The 24,477-nt window shown below is 49.3% G+C and overlaps 1 protein-coding gene across 7 annotated transcripts in view; it reads right to left on the minus strand.

The window, feature by feature from the left end:
- The window catches only part of CCDC57 (coiled-coil domain containing 57), a 129,133-nt gene extending 106,087 nt beyond the window's left edge, over positions 1–23,046 (minus strand). For all 7 annotated transcript variants that reach the window (XR_013536100.1, XM_035302208.3, XM_035302207.3 and 4 more), the window contains exons 1-7: positions 23,002–23,046; positions 14,055–14,469; positions 12,399–12,507; positions 9,442–9,543; positions 8,221–8,378; positions 7,992–8,066; positions 106–306 (exon numbers count right to left, since the gene is read on the minus strand). Coding sequence is in view for 6 of the 7 variants with exons in the window: in XM_035302208.3 (XP_035158099.3) it covers positions 106–306; positions 7,992–8,066; positions 8,221–8,378; positions 9,442–9,543; positions 12,399–12,507; positions 14,055–14,461 (1,052 nt within the window). In the remaining variant the exon portion in view is untranslated. The remainder of the gene's footprint in view (positions 1–105; positions 307–7,991; positions 8,067–8,220; positions 8,379–9,441; positions 9,544–12,398; positions 12,508–14,054; positions 14,470–23,001) is intronic.
- Between the last annotated feature and the right edge of the window lie 1,431 nt (positions 23,047–24,477).

Here is a 24,477-nt window from a genome sequence, read left to right on the forward strand (position 1 = left end):
TGCCTGGCCCACTCCTGTGGTCTGGCACCCAGTGGGCCTGCCCAGGTCAGCACAGCCACGGACGCCCCTGCCTCAGCCTCTGGGTTGAGCTGAGCACACACTCACCGGTCAATGGCAGCGTCCTTCTCCTTGGCAGCGTCTGCCTGCCTCCACTCTGCCCTGTGGAGCTGCGCCTCCAGGGTCTCGCAGTGGGCCTGCAGCTCCAGAACCCTGGCCTGCAGCTCCCGCAGCTGCTCCATGTGGGCTCCCTTCACTGCTGCCAGCACCGCATCCTTCTCCCTGGCCAGACGGTCGAGCTCCTCATGCCTGAAACACAGTGAGGGTCCCATGGTGCTCACCTGGCCCCCAACACCCAGGCCCAGACCCTCTCTGGAGGCATTCATCCCCCTGCCTCAGGCAAGGGTCCTGCTGTATGTCTGCTTCGGGGCTTTGCAGCAGCCACCTGCTCCTCATTCCTCTCAGACTAACATGGACCAAACCACTCTTAGATGCCAGGCCCCTGGCCCACCCTCCAGAGCCCACAGCTCCCTGGAGAAGGACACCAAAAGGAGATGCATAGAGTATAGCTTGACCACCACTGGCAGGACTCCCATCAACCTTCAAAAACAAAAACAGGTAGATGCTCATTGCCTTGCATCTGGCAACCAGACAGGTCTACTGAGCCACACCACACCCAGCCTATTTATTTTCCAGTTAGGGACAAAGTCTAGCTATGTTGCGCAGCCTGGCCTTGAACACAAGCAATCCTCTCACCTCAGCTTCCCAAGTAATTGGGCTTACAGGCCATACTACTTTGCCTGGCAAAAGCATTTTACTTTAAAAATATGCATTAGCACCTGGACACAGTGGCTCATACCTGTAACCCAAACATTTTGGGAGGCCAAGGCAGGTAGATCGCTTGAGCCCAGGAACTGGAGACAAGCCTGGGCAATACGACAAAATACCCTCTACAAAAACAACAAATTAGCCTTTGTGGTGATGGCGCCCACAGTCCCAGCCACTTGGGAAGCTGCAGTGGAAGGATCGCCTGAACCTAGGAGGTCGGGGCTGCAGTGAGCCTGATGGTGCCACTGCACTCCAGCCTGGGTGACACAGTGAGAACCTGTCTCAAAAATAAAACAAAACAAAAAACACCACATTAGCAAAAGTATTAAACAAAAATTTAAAAAAGAAGACGTACCTGTTGGTTTCCTCCCCTCTGAGCATATTAGATTCTAGTAAGTAGAGTGCTGTCAGGGATAGGGAACGTTATGTAAGCCATCTCAGTGAAGTCTTTGATCTAACCCTCCTGGGACTGAGAGCGCGAATGGCTCTGCTAACCAGGTTTCAGTCCCCTTGGTAAGGCCAATGCCAGCTCTCTGCTTCCACCAAGTTGGAGAAGCTCATTCAATTATCAGCTCATGGATTACTTAAAATCATTCTTGGCCAGACGCAGTGGCTCACACCTGTAATCCCAGCACTGGGAAGCTGAGGAGTGCAGATCACTTGAGGTCAAGAGTTTGAGACCACCAGCCTGGTCAACATGGCAAAACCCAGCCTCCACTAAAAAAAATACAAAAATGAGCCAGGTATGGTGACGCATGCCTGTAATCCCAGCTACTTAGGAGGCTGAGGCAGGAGAATTGCTTATACCTGAGAGGCAAAGGTTGCAGTGAGCCAAGATCATGCCATTGCATTCCAGCCTGGGCAAAAGAGTGAGACATCATCTCAAAATAAATAGGCTGAGTGCAGTGGCTCACACCTGTAATCCCAACACTTCGGGAGGCCAAGGGAGGCGGATCACCTGAGCTCAGGAGTTTGAGACCAGCCTAACATGGTAAAACCCTGTCTCTACTAAAAATACAAAATTAGCCAGGGGTGATGGCGCATGCTTGTAACACTACTTGGGAGGCTGAGGCAGGAGAACTGCTTGAACCTGGGAGGTAGAGGTTGTAGTGAGCCATGTAGTGAGATCATGACACTGCACTCCAGCCTGAACAACAAGAGCAAAACTTCCTCTCAAAACAATAAAATGAGGCTGGGTGCAGTGGCTCACCCCTGTAATCCCAGCACTTTGGGAGGCCAAGGCAGGCAGATCATGAGGTCAGGAGTTCGAGACCAGCCCCACCAACATGGTGAAACTCTGTACTAAAAATACAAAAATTAGCTGGGCATGGTGACGGGTGCACATGAAGCAGCAGAAGTGCTTGAACCTGGGAGACTGAGGTTGCAGTGAGCTGAGATCGCACCATGGCACTCCAGCCTGGGCGACAGAGCAAGACTCCATCTCAAAAAAATAAATGAATAAATAAAATTAAATTTAAAAAATAAAATAAATAAATACAAAATAAAAAAACTCATTCTTGAGGGGAATTCACCAGGTGACTACCGGCACAAAACTGGAAAGTTCAGAGCATGCAGGATGCTGCCGAAAGCAGTTGCTCCATCCTGTCTGGTCATGCCTGTGGGGGCCAGGCTCTTGTGAATGGACTTGGGGGTGGCCCCAAAGGTCTCAGGAGATGGAGCATTCCCAAGAATAGTTTATATTTTACTTAATAATTGCTGAATTTTATGGTATCTTGTATTGTTTTAGAATGTGTATACCAATAATTATAACAGTATCTTAATTAAAAGCCTTCTGAACACTTAGAGCCTTGTGACCCAAGCAAATTTTATTATTTTTAGTTTATATGAACACACCATATTTAGTATATACTACATCATATAGTTTATATGACTATTTTGTTGTTACAGGTGATTGGTTTCAAATGCATTCAAATACAAAAATATATCATATTCATATAAAATTCTGTGGGGAAGTGGACTGGAAACAGTTCAAGGGAAAAGGAATAATGTAAAATTTCTAACTGCTACAGAAAAGCTAGTTCGGGTAGTTTTTTGAAATCAATGATAGTGGTGTTTTGTTTTTGTTTCTGAGATGGAGTCTTACTCTTTTGTCCAGGCTGGAGTACAGTGGCGTGATCCCTGCTCACTGCAACCTCCACTACCCGAGTTCAAGCAATTCTCCTGCCTCACCTCCCGAGTAGCTGGTATTACAGGTGGCCCCCACCATGCCTGACTGATTTTTGTCTTTTTAGAGACTTTACCACGTCAGCCAGGCTGGTCTTGAACACCTGACCTCAAGTGATCCCCCCCCGCCTTGGCCTCCCAAAGTGCTAGGATTACAGGCTTGAGCCACCAGCCTTGTTAGTGGGTATTAAATCACTATGGTATTTAGATTAGAATTTATTTTATTTATTTATTTCCTATTTATTTATTTATTTTTTTGAGACTGGGTCTCGCTGTTACCTAGGCTGGAGTGCACTGTTGTGACCTCGGCTCACTGCAACCTTGACCTCCCATGCTCAGGTGATCCTCTTGCCTCAGTCTCCCTATGTTGCCGAGGCTGATCTCAAACTGCTGAGTTCAAGGGATTCTCCTGCCTCAGCCTCCCAGAGTGCTGGGATTACAAGTGTAAGCCACTGTGTCCCGCCTACACTAGAAACATTTTAAAGTAGGAGTAGTGAGGGCTGAGAAATAAAAAAAAGAAAGAAATTATTTTAATTTTTAAAAATAAATATTTTAAAGAGTCACTAAACAGTTTTATTTATTAATGCTAGAAATTATACTCATTTTCAACTATAGTTGACCCTTGAACAATAGGGGTTTTAACTGTGAGGAATTATTACATGAGAATTGTTTTCAATATGTATATTGGAAAATTTTTTTGAGGTTTGTAACAATTTGGAAAAGTTCTTAGACTACATAGCCTAAAAATACTGAAAAAATTAAGAAAAAGTTAAATTGTCATGAAAGCATAAAATATATATACTAATTTTATCATGTACTACCACAAAATATACACAAATCGATTTTTTAAAGTTATCAAAATATATGCACACGAACACTTACAGAACTTACACTGAGCTAGCTGCAGTCCAGGGGAATGGAAACGAATGCAAAAATGCGCTATTAAACAACTGCACACAGTTAACTGCAGTCAGAACCACACCACTGCAGTAATTTTGTAGCCACTTGAACTTCCTGCTGCTATTATGGTGAGTGTTTCCAGTATCTGCTTAAAACACCATGTGACTCACCGGGCGCGGTGGCTCACACCTGCAATCCCAGCACTTTGGGAGCTGAGGCGGGCAGATCACTTGAGGTCAAGAGTTCAAGAACAGCCTGGCCAACATAGTGAAACCCCATCTCTACTAAAAATATAAAAATTAGCTGGGCATGGTGGTGGGCGTCTGTAATCCCAGCTACTAGGGAGGCTGAGGCAGCAGAATCCCTTGAACCCAGGAAGCAGAGGTTGCGGTGAGCCAAGATCATGCCATTGCACTCCAGCCTGGACAAAAAGAGCAAAACTCCAGCCGGGCGCGGTGGCTCATGCCTGTAATCCCAGCACTTTGGGAGGCCGAGGTGGGTGGATCACGAGGTCAAGAGATCAAGACCATCCTGGTCAACATGGTGAAACCCCGTCTCTACTAAAAATACAAAAAATTAGCTGGGCATGGTGGCGCGTGCCTGTAATCCCAGCTACTCAGGAGGCTGAGGCAGGAGAATCGCCTGAACCCAGGAGGCGGAGGTTGCGGTGAGCCGAGATCGCGCCATTGCACTCCACCCTGGGTAACAAGAGCGAAACTCCATCTCAAAAAAAAAAAGCAAAACTCCCATCTCAACAAACAAACAAACAAAAAATCATGTGACACTAATCACCTCCATGTGAGCAGTTTGTCTCTCTAGTACATTGCATATCCCAATATAGAGTGACTTCTCAAGGTTCTTACTTATTTTTCACTGTGTTTAATGTAATACTGTAAATGTTTAATAACACCATGGGACCTATGCAAAGTGCCACTAGTGATACTGGAAGTGAGCAGAGGAAAGTCATGCATTTACAAGACAGGTCTGCAGCTGCTGGTCATTTTAAAACACATGAATCCAGTCTGGGTACAGTGGCTCACCCCTGTAATCCCAGCACTTTGGGAGGCTAAGGTGGGTGGATCACTTGAGGACAAGAGTTTGAGACCAGCCTGGCCAGCATGGCGAACTCCATCTCTACTAAAAATACAAAAAGTAGCCAGGTGTGGTGGTGCAGGCCTGTAATCCCAGCTACTTAGGAGGCTGAGGCATGAGAATTACTTGAACTCAGGAGGCAGAGGTTGCAGTGAGCTGAGATTGCACCACTGCACCATCTGCCTGGGCAACAGAGCAAGAATCTGTCTCAAGAAAAAAAAAAATGTTCTAATAATGGACAATGCTTCTTGCCACCCAGAACCTATGAGTTCAACAGCAAGTTGACATGGTCTGTGGAAGGGTTCCACCACTGAAGAAGCCATCACTGCTATAAAAAAGCCATGGAAGCTGTCAAGCCCTAAATAATAAATTCCTGATGAAGAAAACTGTGTCTAGCTGTCGTCAGGATAGGGGGTGGGGGTGGAGGATTTCACCATGGATCTTGGAGAAATCCTAGAGCTAACTGACACCAGAGGAATTAACAGGAGCTGACTCAGTGGGGATGAGTGCTTCTGAACCGGTGCCAGACGATGAAGCAGTGCTAGGAAAACACACGGACAAGAGACAGGCACTCCTGCAGAAGGGCTCCCACCATTCACACCTGCTTTGACTTTTTATGACGTGGACCTGTCTATGACATGGGCACTGAGACAGGTGAGAAAGTGGGATTGCATCGTATAGAAATATTTTTAGAGAAATGAAAAAGCAAAAAAGTCAGATGGAATTACAATGTGTTTTCACGAAGTTATACCAAGAATGCCTGCCTCTCCTGCCCTCCCTTCCACCTCCTCCACCTTTGCCACCGCAGACAGCCCCTCCTCTACCTTTTCCTCCTCAACCTCGTCAATGTGAAGATGATGAAGATGAAGAGCTACAAGATGATCCACTTCCACTTAATGAACAATAAACATATTTTCTCTTTTTATGATTTCTGTTTTTTAGACAGGGTTTCACTTTGTCATCTAAGCTAGAGTGCCATGGCACTATTTTGGCTCACTGCAGCCTCCACCTCCCAGATTCAAGTGATCCTCCTGCCTCACCCCGCCCCCCCAAGTAGCTGGGACTACAGGTGTGAGCCACCACACCTGGCTAATTTTTTGTATTTTTTGTAGAGAAGGGGTTTTGCCACATTGCCTAGGCTGGTCTTGAACTCCTGAGCTGAAGCACTCTGCCTACATTGCCTTCCAAAGTGCTAGAATTATAGGTGTGAGCCACTGCACCCAACCTACTTCTACTTCTACTTTCTTTTCTTTCTTTCTTTTTTTTTTTTTTTGAGACAGAGTCTCAAAAACCTCCACCTCCCAGGTTCAAGCGATTCTCCTGCCTCAGCCTCCCAAGTAGCTGGGATTACAGGCATGCACCACCATGCCTGACTCATTTTATATTTTTAGTAGAGATGGGGTTTCACCATGTTGGCCAGGCTTGGCCAGGCTGGTCTCAAACTCCTGATCTCAAGTGATCTTCCTGCCTCAGCCTCCCAAAGTGTTGGGATTACACACATGAACCACTTAGCCTGGTCTTTTATGCTTTTCTTTTTTTTAATTCGAGATGGAGTCTTGTCCTGTCACCTAGGCTGGAGTGCAGTGGTGCGATTTCAGGTCACTGCAATCTCTGCCTCTTGGGTTCAAGTGATTCTCCTGCCTCAGCCTCCCAAGTAGCTGGGATTATAGGCATGCACCACCAATGCCCAGCTCAATTTGTATTTTTAGTAGAGACGGAGTTTCTCCATATTGGCCAGGCTGGTCTTGAACTCTTCACCTCAGTGATCTTCCTGCCTCAGCCTCCCAAAGTGCTGGGATTACAGGTATGAGCCACTGGGCCTGGCCTCTTATGATTTTCTGTTTTTTGTTTTGTTTTGTTTTTGTTTTACAGAGAGTGATTTATTTAGGCAGAGAAAAGAGAAAAAGGAGAAAGAAAAAAATAAGAGAGAAAAGCTTCCACAATTATGTGGAAGGGCTTGTTTTTTTTTTTCTTGAGATGAAGTCTTGTTCTGTCACCCAGGCAAAATCGTACAATGACACGATTTTGGGTTACTGCGATCTCTGCCTCCTGGGTTCAAGCGATTCTCTTACCTCAGCCTCCCAAGTAGCTGGGATTACAGGTGCCCGCCATGATGCCCAGCTAATTTCTGTTTTTAGTAGAGACAGGGTTTCACCATGTTGGCCAGGCTGGTCTCAAACTCCTGACCTCAGGTGATCTACCCACCTAGGCCTCCCAAAATGCTGGGATTACAGGTGTGGGCCACCGTGCCCAGCCAGGTGTTAAAGATTTTAAGTTTGCTTTTTGTTTTGTTTTGTTTTTGAAACAGGGTCTCACTCTAAGGCCCAGGCTGGAGTACAGTGGCACAACCATGGCTTACTACAGCCTTAATCTCCCGGACTCAGGTGATCTTGCCACTGCTGGTAGTCCAAGGTTTATGTTTTACAGCACAAAAAAAAGTCTCAATATCACTGAAAAAGTCCAGAGCAGGGCATAAACAGAAATCCAAACCAAGGTGTGCTGGCTCGTGCCTATAATCACAGCACTTTGGGAAGCCACAGAGGTGGGTAGATCATTTGAGGCTGAGTTCAAGCCCAACCTGGCCAACATGGTGAGACCATCGCCTTTACTAAAATGACAAAAATTAGCTGGGAATAGTGGTGCTAACCATTAGTCCCAGCTACTTAGGAGGCTGAGACACGAGAATTGTTTGAACCCAGGAGGGGAGGCTGCAATGAGCCAAGATCACACCACTGCACTCTAGCCTGGGTACAGAGCAAGACCCTATCTCAAAAAAAAAAAAGAAAAGAAAGAAATCCAAAGCGGCAGGTTCCCAGGCCGGACCCCCAGAGTGGGATCCTTTGCTCCCTGGGCCATCGGCATAGTGGTTCTCAGGTGCAATCCCCAGAGTGGGACCCTTTGCTCCCTGGGCCATCAGGACAGTGGCTCCACTTCCCTCCTCTCCTGGGGCCACTGACACACTGCACGATGTTGGGAGGCAAACCACTCACTTCCTCTTAAATGTTTCCTCTTCTTTCTTCTTAGTTAACTGCACGGAGTGAAGTTTGTCCTCTAAGTCCTTTACCCTGAAAAGAAACAAATATTGATGGAAGAAGCAGATGAGATGAAAGCAAAGACCAGCCTGGAATGAGCAGAAAAGGCAGAATCTCCCAGACTCTGGTCCAGGCCTGCGACACTGCCACAGAGCGCATCTCAGGAGGACATAAAGGACTCACGCACCAGGCGTCACTCACAGCTTCAAGATCCCGGAGCTCCTGGGTGCGGCTCTGGAGCTTCCTCTCCAGCTTGGCATTGGTGGTCTCTGCCCTCTGCAGACTCTCTGCAGCCTTCGACCCAGCTTCCTTCAGAGCCTCCAGCTCTTTGTGCAGTAGTTTAACCTTTGAATGACAATAAAACAGTTCAAAATGAGGCAATAATTAGAAGACACCGTGGCATTAGGGGTACATACTGCCATTTTATCAGGATTGTGAAGGAGAAGAAAAATGAAAATTCAGGCAGCAATAAAACAGTGAGAATGTACTAAAACAACTCAGATGAGACTCAATGACCATTTTTCTTTTTGGAGACAGTCTTGCTCTGTCGCCCAGGCTGGAGAGCAGTGGTACAATCTCGGCTCAATGCAACTTCCGCCTCCCAGGTCAAGTGATTTCTCCTGCCTCAGCCTCTTCAGTAGTTGGGATTAAAGGTACCCACCACCACCCCCAGATAATTTTTGTATTTTCAGTAGAGACAGGGTTTCCTCATGTTGGTCTTGAACTCCTGACCTCAGGTGATCCACACGCCTTAGCTTCCCAATGTGTTGAGATCATAGGCATGAGCCACGACACCTGGCCTTCAATGACCCTCTAACAGCACTCAGCACCCCACCAAAATCAGTCCCATTAGGGTGCCCCATACATGTCCAAGCCCAATAGACCAATTTAACTGTACTTTGTTTCTTAGCACATAATTTGCATGTTATTTAAATAAGAAAATTAAACACAAGTCCTAGCTGCACCCTGAGCTCTTTAGTACCTCCTGGGGCCTGCTTCCCAGCCTGTAAGCCACTGGCAGTGACGATGGCTGCTGTGCCCAAGTCCACTGGTGTGAGGACCAGGCCACACCCTGCACAAGCAGGCACTGAGACTCAGCTCCTGCTTTTCCTACTTTCTTCTGCCCCTTTCATCATGGGGCATCACAGTGTCCAAGGCTGTGACCAATTCACACAGCAGTTGGAGGTGGAAGTGAACTGGCACCCAATGCCCACCTTTGACAGGAGTACCCACCCTGCCATGGGGTACAGGGCATCCATATGGCCCACCTGCTGGCTGGTCTCAAACTCTTGGGCCCAAGGGATCCTCCTGCCTTGGCCTCCCAAAGTGCTGGGATGACAGGTATGGCCACCACACCTGGCCAAGGAAAATCCAAAAAACTTCAAGACCAAAGGGTGCTCCCAGTTACCTTGAGCTCCTGGGACAAGGCTGTGTTGCTCATGTTGTCAGCCTGCAGACGGAATTCGTGCTCCCTCTTCTGCATTTTCGATTCAAACTCCAGCAGCAGTTTCTGGAACAAACAGGTTTTATGGTGAAAGAACAGTGGGAACCCAGCAAAGACCCTCCCACCCGTGTCCTAGGAGGTGGGATCCAGAGGTGAGCAGGACACAGTGGTCAACAGAGAAGAACCATACACACTGTCAAGGAGAGAAGCTGGGGTCAGTGACACCAATAACAGCACCCTGAGAGGCTGAGGAGGGAGGATTGCTTGAGCCCAGGAGTTCAAGACCAGCCTGCGCAACATAGTGAGACCCTGTCTCTACAAAAAAAAAAAAAAGAAGAAAAAGAAATCCTCATCTCTATTGAGTCAATTCTACCTCTGACAATAATAAACACAAAGATCTTTCGAAACAAGAGACAAGAAATCAGACCAAAGGAAACCATGAAACTGACAAGCATCTAAGACCCCAGCTTAGTAACTAAAAGTCTGAAATGCCAGCAGCAGAGCAGAGCTTCCCGACAGCCAGTGCCAGCATCCCAGAGCCCACACAGGATCACACTCCCCAAGGCCACACTAGATATGTGCCGCCAAAATTGCCCATAGTAACCAGCGCTGCTACATTAAAACATCACATTTCCTTCCTTCCAGAGACGAGGCTACTATCTGAACACGATTAAAAAAGTCCATGTTCCCCACAATCTGAGAGGGCTCTCCCTGAACAAGCCCTGCTGAGTCTGAGAAGCTCGGCATGGACAGCCTGAGAAGTCAGCCAGAGTCACGGCCCAGCCAGAAACCCTAACAAGAATGGCTGTGCCCCACCAACTACAACCAGCCTCAAATCGCCACTGTCCCCAAATGCTGCTGAGAGCTCCCCACCTGCTAGGCAGGACCACCCACAGCTGGATCCTCCTCAAACTCCTTCTTTGAAAGTGACCTGGAGCCACTTGAGAAAGCCTCATTACTTATAAAAGTCATCACTGGTCTCTTCTTGACCACAAATTTTAGACGCTGGCTTCATGCCTAAAGAACTCTAGCTGTTCTGAAAGTCAAGTCCACCTGTAATTGACAAAGCTCTTTAGTCCCTGAGAATTCCAAGAGAAAGTCCTCTCCAGGCCATTTCAGAAGCAGCCTCAGGGACCTGTGAACAAGGGAGTTGCTTCCAGGCACAACTGGACAGCAAGTCCACACAAGAGGCATAATGACATGGGTGTGGCCTCCTTCTCTGCTGACCTGACTGTGGCAAATTCTCAACACAACCAAACTCCCAACATCCGACAGGACAAGAGGAAACCCTGTCACACCTGCACAAAGCCCTTCATCACTGCTGTACCTGCACAGAGGCAGCCCCTCATGAGACCTGCATAGACACAGCCTCTTCTAACACTTGCACCTACCTACACTGTCAGAGCCACTTATTAAACCTCTACAAGCAGAGCCCCATGTCACACCTGCACCTTCACAGAAGCAGCCCCTCATGACACCTGTAGACACAGCCTCTTCTAACACTTGCATCTACTTGCACAGAGCCACTTATTACACCTACACAGGTGCAGCCCCACGTGACACCTGCGCCTGCATGAATGCGCCCCTCGTCACACCTGTACCTTCAGAGAAGAAGCCCCTTATGACACCTGCAGAGACATAGCCCCTCATGACTCCTGCATAGACATGGCCCCTTGTGACTCCTGCACCTGCACAGACACAGCCCCTCGTGACTCCTGCACCTGCACAGACACAGCCCCTCGTGACTCCTGCACCTGCACAGACACAGCCCCTCGTGACTCCTGCACCTGCACAGACACAGCCCCTCGTGACTCCTGCACCTGCACAGACACAGCCCCTCGTGACTCCTGCACCTGCATAGATACAGCCCTCATCACACTTGTACACGAAGAGACACAACCCCTTGTCACATGTGCACACAGTGGCAGCATCTCTGAATGTGGTCTCTGGATATAATTCTATTGGATGTCCTTCCACAAAACCCCAGCACAGATGAGTCTCTTGGAGGTGTAGCCTTAGTTTCAAGAACCCCTGAGGAGAAATTTGGTGACTGCCAATTGTCAGTTGGAACATCTGTTTTCAAACTTACCATAATTGGAATTCCAAACTATTTTCTACAGTAAATACCTCATGTTTTTAAAATTATATGTTTTCTAAAAATAAATTTAAAAGTTTCATCATTTCTGAGGTATGCTGGTTAATTTCATGTGGCAAACAACTGGGCTAAGGGCAGCCCAGATAGCTGGTAAAATATTATCTCGGGGAGTGTCTGCAAGGGTGCTTCCAGAAGAGATTAGTGTTTGAATTCATAGACGAAGTAGAGATGATCCTTCCTCCTCAGTGTGGATGGGCACCATCTAATCCACTGAGGGCCTGAATGGAACAAAATGTAAGGAAGGGTGAATTCGCTCTCTTTGCTTGAGCTAAGACATTCACCTTCTACTGCCCTCGGACATCGGGCTCCTGTGTCTTGGGCCTTCAGAAATGGATCAGGACTCACATCAGTGGCTCCCTCGTGCTCAGGGCTTTGAACCTGGACTGAATTACACCGCCAGCTTCCCAGGTTCTCCAGATTGCAGAGGGCAAACTGTGGGACTTCATGGCTGCCATAACTGCATGAGTCAATTTCCTACAATTTATCTCCTATACATCTACACATCTCCTATTGCTTGTTTCCCTGGAGAACCCTGACTAATCCATGAGGAAAGGAAACACTGAGAGTGGCTACATGTAGACATCCCATCCTGTTTCCCTGCAGTGCATCCCAGAGTGGCATCTGCCCCAGTGACCCCACTTTACTCCCAAGGAGAATACAGGCAATGAACCCAATGGTTGTCTTTTCCTCAACTCTATATGATTTCAGTTTCACAGTGGGCAGGCGGGAAAAGCACCCAGGAAGGGCCGACCCCCAGAGGCTGTACCTGTCTCTGCAGAGCAAGCTCACTGTCGAGCTCCTCAAGTTTTCTCTGCAGCCTCCATTTGAGATTTTCATATTGTTCCCGGTGGTGGTCAATCTCACCATTCTTGTCACTATTGTAATAAAACAGCATTAAGAACAGCTATAACAAATATTTACCAAAGGTATACACATTTCGAAGCAGTGTGCACGGGAGGCTCTATTTATGACACAACAGACTGCCCGTAGTGGCTTTCACTTGGACATTCCACTGTATCATCATCTGTAAGAAATGACCTTCTATGATAAGAACAGTTTACTCCTGTGGCTTTAAAAAGCTGCTTATGGCCAGGCGTGGTGGCTCACACCTGTAATCCCAGCACTTTGCAAGGCTGAGGCCAATGGACCACCTGAGGTCAGGAGATCACCTGAGGTCAGGAGTTCAAGACCAGCCTGGGCAACATGGCAAAACCCTGTGTCTAGTAAAAATACAAAAAGGAGGGAAAAAAAAAGGCTGGGTGTGGTGGCTCATGCCTGTAATCCCAGCACATTGGGAGGCTGAGGTGGGTGGATCACAAGGTCAGGAGTTCAAGACCAGCCTGGCCAAGATGGTGAAATCCTGTCTCTACTAAAATTACAGAAATTAACCTGGTATGGTAGTAGATGCCTGTTAGCCCAGCTACTTGGGAGGTTGAGGCAAGAGAATTGCTTCAACCTGGGCAGCAGGGATTGCAGTGAGCTGAGATTATGCCACTGCACTCCAGCCTGGGTGACAGAGTGAGACTCTGTCTCAAAAAAAAAATTAGCCAGGCATGGCGGCAGGTACCTGTAGTCCCAGGTACTCCAGAGGCCGAGGTGAGAGAATCACTTGAACCTGGGAGATGGAGGTTGCAGTGAGCCAAGATCACGTCCCTGCACTACAGCCTGGGTGACACGGCAAGACTCCATCTCAAAAAAAAAATGCTGCTTATGTTAGAAAAATATATAAAACATGAAAAAATATCCAGGATCCTGTGAAGTGCAAACAGAGCATGCAGCTGGCTCTTCTGATGTCCATACACACGTATCACACGGGGAAGGGCATCTAACAGCTAATGTACTATGATGAATATGCAGTGCTTCCAAAGTGGGGGGATGGAAGAGCTTATCAGAGAATGTTCCCTCCCTTACTTCCTGTCTCCTCAAACTCTCCACAGCATGGCTGGGTGAGTGGAGCTGAGGGGATACCAGGCATGTGGGTATGTTCCAGGGGCCCCACCACACACTCCATAACAAAGACTTTAGGTTTTTTGGTGACTCGCCTTAAGTCAGCTCATTGAATTTTGAAATTACTACAGACTTCATATTAAAATCATTATAAATTCAAATATGTGTTATTAAGATAATATAAATTTGTAATTAATTAAATAAATTACAAATATTTAAAACAATCTCCATTAATTTCAGAGTTGTATCAGAACCCTGAAAAAGACAGCCCCTCCATGGGATTCACATTCACTCAACAAACAGGTGTTCAGAGGCCATGAGGCACTCGGCCACTCAGACCAGCTCCCGTGTCCTGGAATCAGCAGCGGGAGGACGGGCAGTGAGATTGGACAGCACTCAGGCAGCTCGGTGGAGCAGGAGGCCTTCGGGGGCCTCCGCCAGGTACTACACAGGAGGTGCATCTGTAGTGGCTCACCTGTACACACGCTCCAGCTCCAAGTGATGCTCCTGCCATGCCAGCTGCTGCTGCTGCTGCAGCTCCTCCACCTTCCTGGCCTCTCTGGCTAGCGCCTGCCTCAGCTTAGCCACCTCTATCTTGAGCTCGCTCACCTCCGCCCGCCGGGCCTCCTCCCACTCCCTGGCCTGGGCGAAGGCGGCGTCATAGCGCTTCAGCTCAAGGTCCCGCTCCTCCAGAACCTGCAGGTTGTAGACAAAGTCCTCCTGCAGGCACCGCAGTTTCCCCTGAGCCTCCTGCAGCTGGCTCTGTGTGTCCTGCAGAGCCGCCTCCTGCAGCCGGGTGTGGCGGGCCTGCAGTGCCCTCCATTCCTCCTCCTTTCGAAGCAGTAGCTCATTCAGGGCCGGCTCCGAGCCCAGTGGCAGCATGGTGGCCACTGCAGTAAAGAAAAGGCAGGTACGGGTACACAGTTAGGGGCCTTAACTTTCCTTCTACAATACCCACCTCCCATTCCCTATCAACAGTCACCACGGCTGGACATGGCGGCTCATAGCTGTAACCCCAGCACTTTCGGAGGCTGAGGTAGGCAGATCACCTGAGGTCAGGAGTTCAAGACCAGCCTAGCACATGACAAACACTTGTCTCTTCTAAAAATACAAAAATAAGGCTTGCGGTGGCTCATGCCTGTAATCCCAACACTTTGGGAGTCCGAGGCAGGCGGATCACGAGGTCAGGAGATCGAGACCATCCTAGCTAACATGATGAAACCCCATCTCTACTAAAAATACAAAAAAATTAGCCAGGTATGGTGGTACGTGCCTGTAGTCCCAGCTACTTGGGAGGCTGAGGCATGAGAATTGCTTGAACCCGGGAGGTGGAGGTTGCAGTGAGCCGAAATCGCACCACTGCACTGCAGTGCAGCCTGGATGACAGAGTGATACTGCATCTCAAAAAACAAAACAAAACAACAACAGCAAAAAAATTAGCCATGTGTGGTGGTACGCGCCTGTAATCCCAGATACTTGGGAGGCTGAGGCAAGAGAATTGCTTGAACCCAGGAGATGGAGGTTACAGTGAGCTGAGATCATGCCACTGCACTCCAGCCTTGAAGGCAGATCACCTGAGGTCAGGAGTTCAAGACCAGCCTGGCCAACATGGTATAACTCCATCTCTACTAAAAATATAAAGATTAGCAGGGCATGGTGGTGGGCACCTGTAGTCCCAGCTACTTGGGAGGCTGAGCCAGGAGGATCACTTGAATCCAGAAGGCAGAGGTTACAGTGAGCCAAGATCATGCCTCTGCACTCCAGCTGGGGCAACAGTGAGACTCTGTTTCCAAAACTTAAAAAAAAAATTAAATAGAACAGATTCTCAGAAGAGTAACTATGATTTTTGATGACTCAGAACCCTTTGCACAGTGCCCCTGAGTCATAACAACAGTTCTCTGCTGAGTCTGAGGTCTGTGAGGTCTCTGGGCCTCTTCTCCTCTGAGGACTGCCTGAGGCACCATCCTGTATCAGGCCCTCTGCCACAGGGCTCAACTCTTTAACTCATCGGTCACAGCCACCCATGGGGGTTACTCTTCTGAGAATCTGTTCTCTTTTTTTTTTTTTAAAGAGATGGGGTCTTGCTATGTTGCCCAGGCTGGAGTGCAGTGGCTATTCAGATGTGATCCCACTACTGATCAGCACAGGAGTTTTGACCTGCTCCATTTCTGACCTGCTCCCTCCTTAGGCAACCTGGTGGTTCCCTGCTACTGGGAGGTCACCATATTGATGGTGAACTTAGTGCAGACACCCGAACAGCATAGCGCACTTCAGCCCAGAACTCCTGGGCTCAAGCAATCCTCCTGCCTCAGCCTCCCGAGTAGCTGGGACTATAGGCACACGCCACCATGCCCAGCAGTCTTCTGAGAATCTGATCACCATATCTTATTTGGCCTCAAATCTGCCCAAGACTCCTGGCCATTTTCAAAATAAAGTCTGATCTCAGACTTTGAGTTTTGGCACAGTAAGAGAAGATAGATCAAGAATGGAGGCCAGCCTGCATGGCTCCAGCAGCTCCCTGAAGCCTTTATCTGCCAGTTCCTGCACACCTGCTATTCCAGACCCAAACAGCCTGCCTCCCCTCACTGGTGAGGTTCCTTCCCACTAGGTCTCAGGACTCAGCGGGTCACCCCGTTTTCAAAAGCTTCAGGCAGCCAGGCCAGGCAGATGGCAGGCATTGACCCCTCTACATGAGATGCATACTCCCAGGTCTCTGTGCTCTGCACAGAAGAGCAGCCTGATAAATCCACACAGGAAGTGATGTGGCCCACCACCCAGTGAGGGAGCCCAGCTTCTCCACTGCTTTGTGGCTCACTCAGGACCCACGGTAAGCCCCACACACCAAGGCCCTGTAAGTTGGCCGGCATGGTGCTCCTTTCCTTTTGACCTCGTCACAGAACAGCCTGCCCTGATTCCATACAAATCCCATCTCCAGATGATCCCCAAAGCCCCAAGGCTGAGATTAATTGGCTTTAAACAGCACGGATTCAGCATCTGGACGCAATCTGCCTGTCAGCCAGCAGGCGTCCCTAACAAGCACCTAGTTTCAACAAAGACCACAAGCAGCTTCAAGGTTGGAGAGCAGCAGGAGAAGCCTCTTGGGAGGGCAGGCACCCACTGCTAAACAGGTGCTGTGTGCTCACCCTCTTCCAAAAGACCCAGTGGGGTTGGGAGGCCGGCTCCCAGCAGGCACTGGAACAGCACAGGTGGGCATCTCATCACTTTTTCTCATTTAAAAAATACTGAGCTGATTTAACAGTGATGTTGCAGGTTTACCTGTTGTGGTATCATGACACATCATGGTTTTTTGCACAGTTCCTGGCTCGTAACCCCCATCTCCCTGTCAGTGTTTTGTTACAATGTTGGGTGTGTCAGGCCTCAGAAAGAATCTGTCCCAGGTCTCCACTCTCATCTGACCTTCCACTGTAGGTTATAAGACCCTCCCCAGAGCTCCCACCCTCTACACAGGGGGAATGAATGCTGTCTTCAGGAAGCCTCTCTAAAAACCCACAGAACAGGGTTTGGAGAGGTTCTTGGGGAGTGGCGGGTGGGGTGGGGGTCCCCCAGGGAGCTCCACACCCCTTCCCCCATATCTCACCCTACAGATCTTCTCTGTAGCCTCTGCAATGCCCCTTATAGTAAACTGTTAATATGTGTTTCCTTGGGTTCTGGGCGTCACCTCAGCAAATTAATTGAACCTAAAGAGGGGGTTGTGGGAACCCCAACTTGAACCCAGTGGTCAGTCAGAAGTTCCAGAGGCCAGGACTCGAGACTGGTGTCAGAAGCAGGGCAGTCTTTGAAACCACCATTGCAAAATTATAACTTAGGCAGTGAGAGAGATCTGACCTAACCATTCCATCTTGCTTCTAACTTCCAAGCTCTCCTTGTTCATTCCTGGGTGTAGGTCAAACTAAGTTTAGGAGGAACTTTGCTTATAGTTTAAAACAAAGACAGTAACACCTCTTTCCCAAAACAAACCTCCTTTTGCCTGGGACTAGACTGGCTTTGTAGGACAACAAAATAGCCAAAAGATTAGAAATTATGGTTTAGGGCCGGATGCAGTGGCTGGCCCCTGTTGTCCCAGAACTTGGGAGGCTGAGGCAGGATCATGTGACCCCAGGAGTTCGAGACCACCCTGGGCAACATGGCAAAACCCTGTCTCTTGTCCCTTACTTAACTGGAAATATATATATTATTTTTTTTTAAATGAAGTTTCGCCATTGGTGCCCAGGCTGGAGTGCAATGGCACAATCTTGGCTCACCACAACCTCCGCTTCCCGGGTTCAAGCGAATCTCCTGCCTCAGCCTCCCGAGTAGCTGGGATTATAGGCATGCACTACCACGACAGGCTAATTTTGTATTTTTAGTAGTGATGGGGTTTCTCCATGTTGGTCAGGCAGGTCTCGAACTCCTGACCTCAGGTGATCTGCCTGCCTCAGCCTCCCAAAGTGCTGGGATTACGGGCATGAGCTATCATGCCTAGCCCAAATATATATATTTTTATGACCTCCGTATATAAATATATTTAATATCCTTAACTTTTTTTTGAGACGGTCTCACTCTGTTGCCCAGGTGGAGTGCAGGGGTGTGATCTTGGCTCACTGCAACCTCTGCCTCCCAGGTTCAAGTAATTCTCCGCCTCAGCCTCCTGAGTAGCTGGGATTACAGGCACCCACCACCAAACCCAGCTAATTTTTATATTTTTAGTAGAGACGGGGTTTCCCCATCTTGGCCAGGTTAGTCTTGAAATCCCGACCTCAGGTGATCCACCCACCTCGGCCTCCCAAAGTACTAGGATTACAGGTGTGAGCCACTGCATCCAGCCTAATACCCTTAACTTATAAAACACTTTCTGGGACTTGAAGGCAAGTCTAGGGTGGCTCACTCACTTTGTACTCAGGACAGGGGATTCAATCTCAGCATCCTGAGTAGCTGGGACTACAAGCAGGCACCACCATGCCCAGTTAAAATTTTTTTTTTTAATTTCTCATAGAGATGGGGTTCCACTATGTTGCCCAGACTGGTCTTGAACTCCTGGCCTCAAGCGATCTGCTCACCTTTAAATGTACTGAATTTAGCTCTTGTGGCCCCTGTTGGATTCCAGAAGAGTGCTGCTCAGCCCTCTGGGAGGCAAAATTCAGTATATTCACTCTTTCTTTTTTTTGAGACGGTCTCACTCTGTCGCCCAGGCTGGAGTGCCGTGGCCTGATCACGCCTCACTGCAGCCTCAAATGCCCATCTAAAAGATACAACTCAAGCAATCCTTCCCCTGCTTATAGGTTTGAGCCACTGCACCCAGCCTCTCATTTACTCTTTAAATGACCCCAGGTCTTTTTTCACTTCCTCCACTGTCTGCCAAAGAGTAGCCACAAACCATTTTTTAAAACTGAAATAAGAGAGGTTAGCAGTAGGTCTTAATTCTGTCACTGGCACTTGCTGGAGAAGAGGGGCACCACCACCATGAAGGAACATGAAGGGCTGTTTTCTTTGAATCTGCACTTCCCCCAAAAAAATGAGTAAATGGGCTGGGTGCGGTGGCTCACGCCTATAATCCCAGCACTTTGGGAGGCCAAGGTGGGCAGATTACAAGGTCAAGAGATTGAGACCATCTTAGCCAACATGGTGAATCCCTGTCTCTACTAAAAATACAAAAATTAGCCGAGTATGGTGGTGGGTGCCTGTAATTCCAGCTACTCAGGAGGCTGAGGAGGAGGAATCACTTGAGCCTGGGAGGCGGAGGTTGCAGTGAGCCAAGACTGCACCACTGCGCTCCAGCCTGGCGACAGAGCAAGACTCCATCTCCAAAAAAAAAAAGTGAGTAAATGAGAAATAGAAGTCTTGTAGTTGAGTTTAGACTTTGCGGACTTTTAGAACCATATATGTTTCACGTGCCAGAAACAAAAAACAAAAAAACTTAAAATCAGTAAGGAATCAAAATGAAATAGAAGTGAACCTAACGTGATTACAAGTGAATAACTTGTAATAAACCAACAGGTTTTTTTTTGTGTATGTCTTTGTTGTTTGTTGTGAGGAAATCTCTCTCTGTCACCCAAGCTGGAGTGCAGTGGCACAATTAAAGCTCACTGTAGCCTCAAACTCCTGGGCTCAGTGGTCCTCCCACCACAGCCTCCAAAGTAGCTGGGACTGCAGGCACATGCCACCATGCCCGGCTCATTTATTTTATGATTTTCTATAGAGATGAGTGCCTTACTTTGTTGGCCAGGCCGGTTTCTAACTCCTCACCTCAAGCAATTTCCTCCCCTCAGCTTCCCAAAGGGCTGTGATTACAGGCACGAAACACTGTACCCAGCCACAGTTTAATATATACAAACACAGATACAGTTATACTGAAATAGATTTATATTTGTATAGTGTATAGAACCTAGCTGTATCCATTAAGAAAGCCCAGAAGAAATGGCATCCATCTGACACTGGGATCTTGATTTCTAAACACCACGTTCTTTTTTTTTTTTTCTTTTTTGACATGGAGTCTCGCTCTGTAGCCCAGGCTGGAGTGCAGTGGTTCGATCTCAGCTCACTGCAACCTCCACCTCCCATGTCCCAGTTCAAGCAATTCTTCTACTTCAGCCTCCCAAGTAGCTGGGATTACAGGCATGAGCTGCCATGCCCAGCTAATTTTTGTATTTTTCAGTAGAAATGAAGTTTCACCATGTTGGCCAGTCTGGTCTTGAACTCCTGATCTCGTGATCCGCCCGCCTCAGCCTGCCAAAGTGCTGGGATTACAGGCATGAGCCACCCTCCCTGGCCAACACCACCTTCTAAACTAAAAGGAACCAGGGCTCCTTGGAGAAATGACTGATTCTGGGATATGTCAGGGCAAGCACAAGACGAGTCTGAATTCGTGCCAGAAAGAAAGACAGTGCTCCAGAAGGTTGGGATGGCTACAGAGAGGCCAACTTGAAGGGGCTCCTAATACCTCAATCTGGACAATGTACATGATAGCAATGAATTAGAATCCATGGAATAAAAAGATATACTAACAAAAATAGGCCGTGCAGGGTGGCTCACACCTGAATTCCCAGCACTGTGGGAGGCCAAGGTGGGTGGATCACTTAAGGTCAGGAGTTCAAGACCAGCCTGGCCAAGATGATGAAATTCCACCTCTACTAAAAACACAAAAATTAGCCAGGCACAGTCGTGGGTGACTGTAATCCTGCCTACTCAGGAGGCTGAGGCAGGAAAATTGCTTGGACCCGGGAGGTGGAGGTTGCAGTGAGCCAAGATCATGCCACTGCACTCCAGCCTTGGGAGAGAGAGCAAGATTCCATCTCAAAAAGAAAAAAAAGATATACTAACTAAAATTAACAACTGAATAGAAAAATGATGAGAAGAGTTGGTTCTTTCTCAGGAGAATCCTAACTAATAAATGTAGGAGTAATGGAAACAGAAAAATCATTTAACAAATGGCACACTAATAGTTATTTTCGGGAAACACTCCTCGGTGCTAAAATTAGTGAGAGGAGTATGGTTAGGAAACATCATCTTGCAGGGCCTGTGGCTCAGGCTGTAATCCCAGCACTTTGGGAGGCTGAGGCGGGCAGATCACTTGAGGTCAGCAGTTCAAGACTAGCCTGACCAACATGGTGAAACCCTGTCTTTACTAAAAATACAGAAAAAAAAAATTAGCTGGGTATGATGGCAGGCGCCAGTAATCCCACCTGCTCAGGAGGCTGAGGCAGAATCACTTGAACCCAGGAGATGGAGGTTGCAGTGAGCCAAGATTGAGACACTGAACTCCAGCCTGGTGACTGAGAGAGACTCTGTCTCAAAAAAAAAAAAAAAAAGAAAAAGAAAAGAAAAAGAAACAAGATCTTTACAAAGTCGCAAAATATTTCCCCACAGATACTTATTATTTACAAAGGGAAGGACCCTAACTTTATGGATACACTCGGCAGACATCACCTCAGCCACAGGGACATGACTAGCACCAACAGCCATGGCTACCCTGTGTCTTCTGAGACACTGGGAAGGACACAATTGCCCTTTTGAAGTTTTCTTGCCAAAAATGCATAATATAAAATCAATAACGAGAAAACATCAGAGAAACCCAAACCGGGGGGCATTTTACAAAACAGCAGACTCATCATTGGACCCTAGACCACAGTAAAGTCATCCATGAGTTAGCTGCTAAGTGAGAATAAATCCTTGTGGGAAGTAAAAATTTCCTTTTTAAATTTCCTGTCTTGGTAAAGAATAAGTGTGCCAACAACTTTGTCAAGCCCTATCCCATGTAGCTGTTAGACATGCCGTGCTTACAAGCATGTAGTACATTCAATGTCCCTGTACTTTAACCAAGATATCTGTGCTGGAGATGCTCACAGGCATGTCCCAGCTTTTACCCGTTTAGAAAAGTTTTAAGTTGTTAGCCAATTGGGCTTTAGTTTAGATCGTGAGGTCTGGCTCCAGCCAATGGAGATCAGACACAGGAGTAAGGACAACCCCAAATGCGTAACGAATACATTTGTGTGCATTCCTTTATTCACTGTACTCTGCAGACAACATGGTTAGTGAGGGTGCCCTTCCTGCAGTCCAGGAAGTAAAAACTGCATTGCTGAATGATCTTTTGTCTCAGTGCTAATTTTTCTTTGCAGCACCGAGCATCTATTTCCAACAATCCTGGAGAGCAGATAGTGGCATTATATTAACATGAACGCCAACATCTGCATGTTGCTGAATGAACTGTGGTTCTGTTCTGTAAGAGGTCAGCATCCTAGGGGCTCTGGGCAAAAGGCACAGGGGAAATCTTTGTACTCCTTTTGTATACTTTTTCTAAATTGCATATAAGTTTTTTTTTTTGAGACGGAGTTTCGCTCTCGTCGCCCAGGCTGAAGTGCAATGGCGCGCGCTCCGCTCACTGCAGCCTCCACCCCCCAGGTTCAAGAGATTCTCCTGCCTCAGCCTCCCGAGTAGCTGGAACAGCGGGCGCGTGCCACTACCCCCAGCTTTTGTAGTTTTAGTAGAGACGGCATTTTGCCATATTGGCCAAGATGGTCTCGAACTCCTGGCCTCAAGCAATCTGCCCGCCTCGACCTCCCAAAGCGCTGGGGTTATAGGCGCGACCTACCGCGCCCGGCCTATTTTATTTTTTTAACTCATACTCAGTGAGGCTGACTGGGAGCGGAGCCGTCCTTGCCGACGGCGGAACCGGCGAACTCTCCCGTGGCCCCGGTCGGTAGCACCCACCGCCCCAGGTCGCCCATGGGCGACCGAGGAAACGCGCCCGCCCCGCCGCAGCCTCCGCGAGGGGCTCTCCGGTCCCGGCCCGGCCGGGCTCTGAGGGTTGACCTCGCGCTCGGGGTCCCCACCAGAGCGCTGCGTCCTACTCTGTGGAAAATGCAAGTCCCGGCATTTTCCACAGAAAAGTGGTCTGAGCTGCGCCTCCCGAGCCGCCCGCGCCTCACCGGAACGCGCTTCCGCAGCACTGCCCGGTCCCGCCGCGTTGCCACAGCGACCGCGTCCGTCGGCCGTGTCTGGCTGCGCTCGGTGCAGCGCTCGGGTCCCGCCGGCAGGAAACGGGATCCCTGGCGCTGGGTTCCGGCGCCTCCTGCGCCGCCAGGTTTCGCGCTGCGCGAGCCCGAGAGAGGCCACGAGGCCTGCCGCGGATCGAAGAGTGAGCCCGGCCTCTGATCAGCGGAGCGACCCCGGATGGGGCTCCGGGCTGAGCCGCGCGAGGCGCCCCCACCTTCGCCGCCCCCGGCCAGGCTGAGGGCCCCAGGCGCCCGCTCCCGAAGGGTTGACCTGAGCCTTCGCCCCGGGACCAGGGAGCACGAGGGCGGGCGGGGCCTCCACGGGCCGGCGTCGTCCTCGGGGCAGGGGGCGCCGCGCCCAGAACCGGGATGTCACGAGTTCCCGGGGCTGCCCACGGGCTTGGAGACCCCGATGAGGGAACTGGGGAAAGGAGGGGGTCGGGACAGAAGGAGACCCAGAGACGCCCCCGCCGTCCTGTGGGAACAGTATCCTCAGGCTCAGCCATTCCCAACCATTCCTCAAAAAAAGGCATCTAGATGTTCTTATCCATCTGCGAGGGATGAACTGAGGCCGGCCCGGGACAGGGCAGCCTGGTTCACAGAACCTTCAGCCACCACTAATGCGTGGAGTGGACGGGGTATCTGGGGTCTGGGAGTTCCCCTGGTGGGGCAGTCAGCCAGGGGTCTGGTGTCATCCCCCACCCGCGTTGTTACCCGGGATCACTCCTCTTTGTGCCTGCAGCCAGGCACCCTGCAGCCTTCCTCCCACCCACGCCCGGGACAATGCTGGAGGAGCCTAGGACTCGGGCGCTGGTGGCTGACCTCACCATGGGAGCCCCCAAAAGCTGTTTGCCTGAGGCCTCCAGGCCTCTTTCGGGGTCCTAAAAACCCAGGGACCCAGGACAAGAGGTGTGAGGGGACCCCGCCTGGATGGGCCAGAGCAAGCCACTTCCCCTCAGGTTTGGGGAATGCCGGCGTCAGGCTTGCAGAGGCAACTTCTCCATCTGCCTGGTTCCCAAGCTCTTCGGCAGTAGAGGAGCCAAGAAATGAAAGGGGCTGGTGCCTGTGGGCATGCTCTGCTCCTGGGCCCCGTGTCCAGTTGTTCCAGGAGGAGGGGAGTAGGCAGTGACTCCTGGCCTGGGTCCTGGGGAAAGGAGGGTACGGATGGGAGTTCAGTGGGAGACGTCCGCCATGCACTCCATGTGCCAGACAGCTTGTCCCCAGAAGCTAGGGCTGCCCTGCAACAGGGTACTGGCCGTGTTGGCTGAGGGCTGGGGGCAGGGAGGATCCTCTGGACAGGATGACCCTCCAGGAAGAGACCAGCAAGACTGGCACTGTCCAGGTGGGACCATGAGCCAGACGGCGGCAGACATGCCCCAAAGCCACTGCTACTGTAGCCGCTTCCCAGAA

This window comes from Callithrix jacchus, chromosome 5, assembly GCF_049354715.1.
Source record: "Callithrix jacchus isolate 240 chromosome 5, calJac240_pri, whole genome shotgun sequence".
Classification (NCBI taxonomy): domain Eukaryota; kingdom Metazoa; phylum Chordata; class Mammalia; order Primates; family Cebidae; genus Callithrix; species Callithrix jacchus.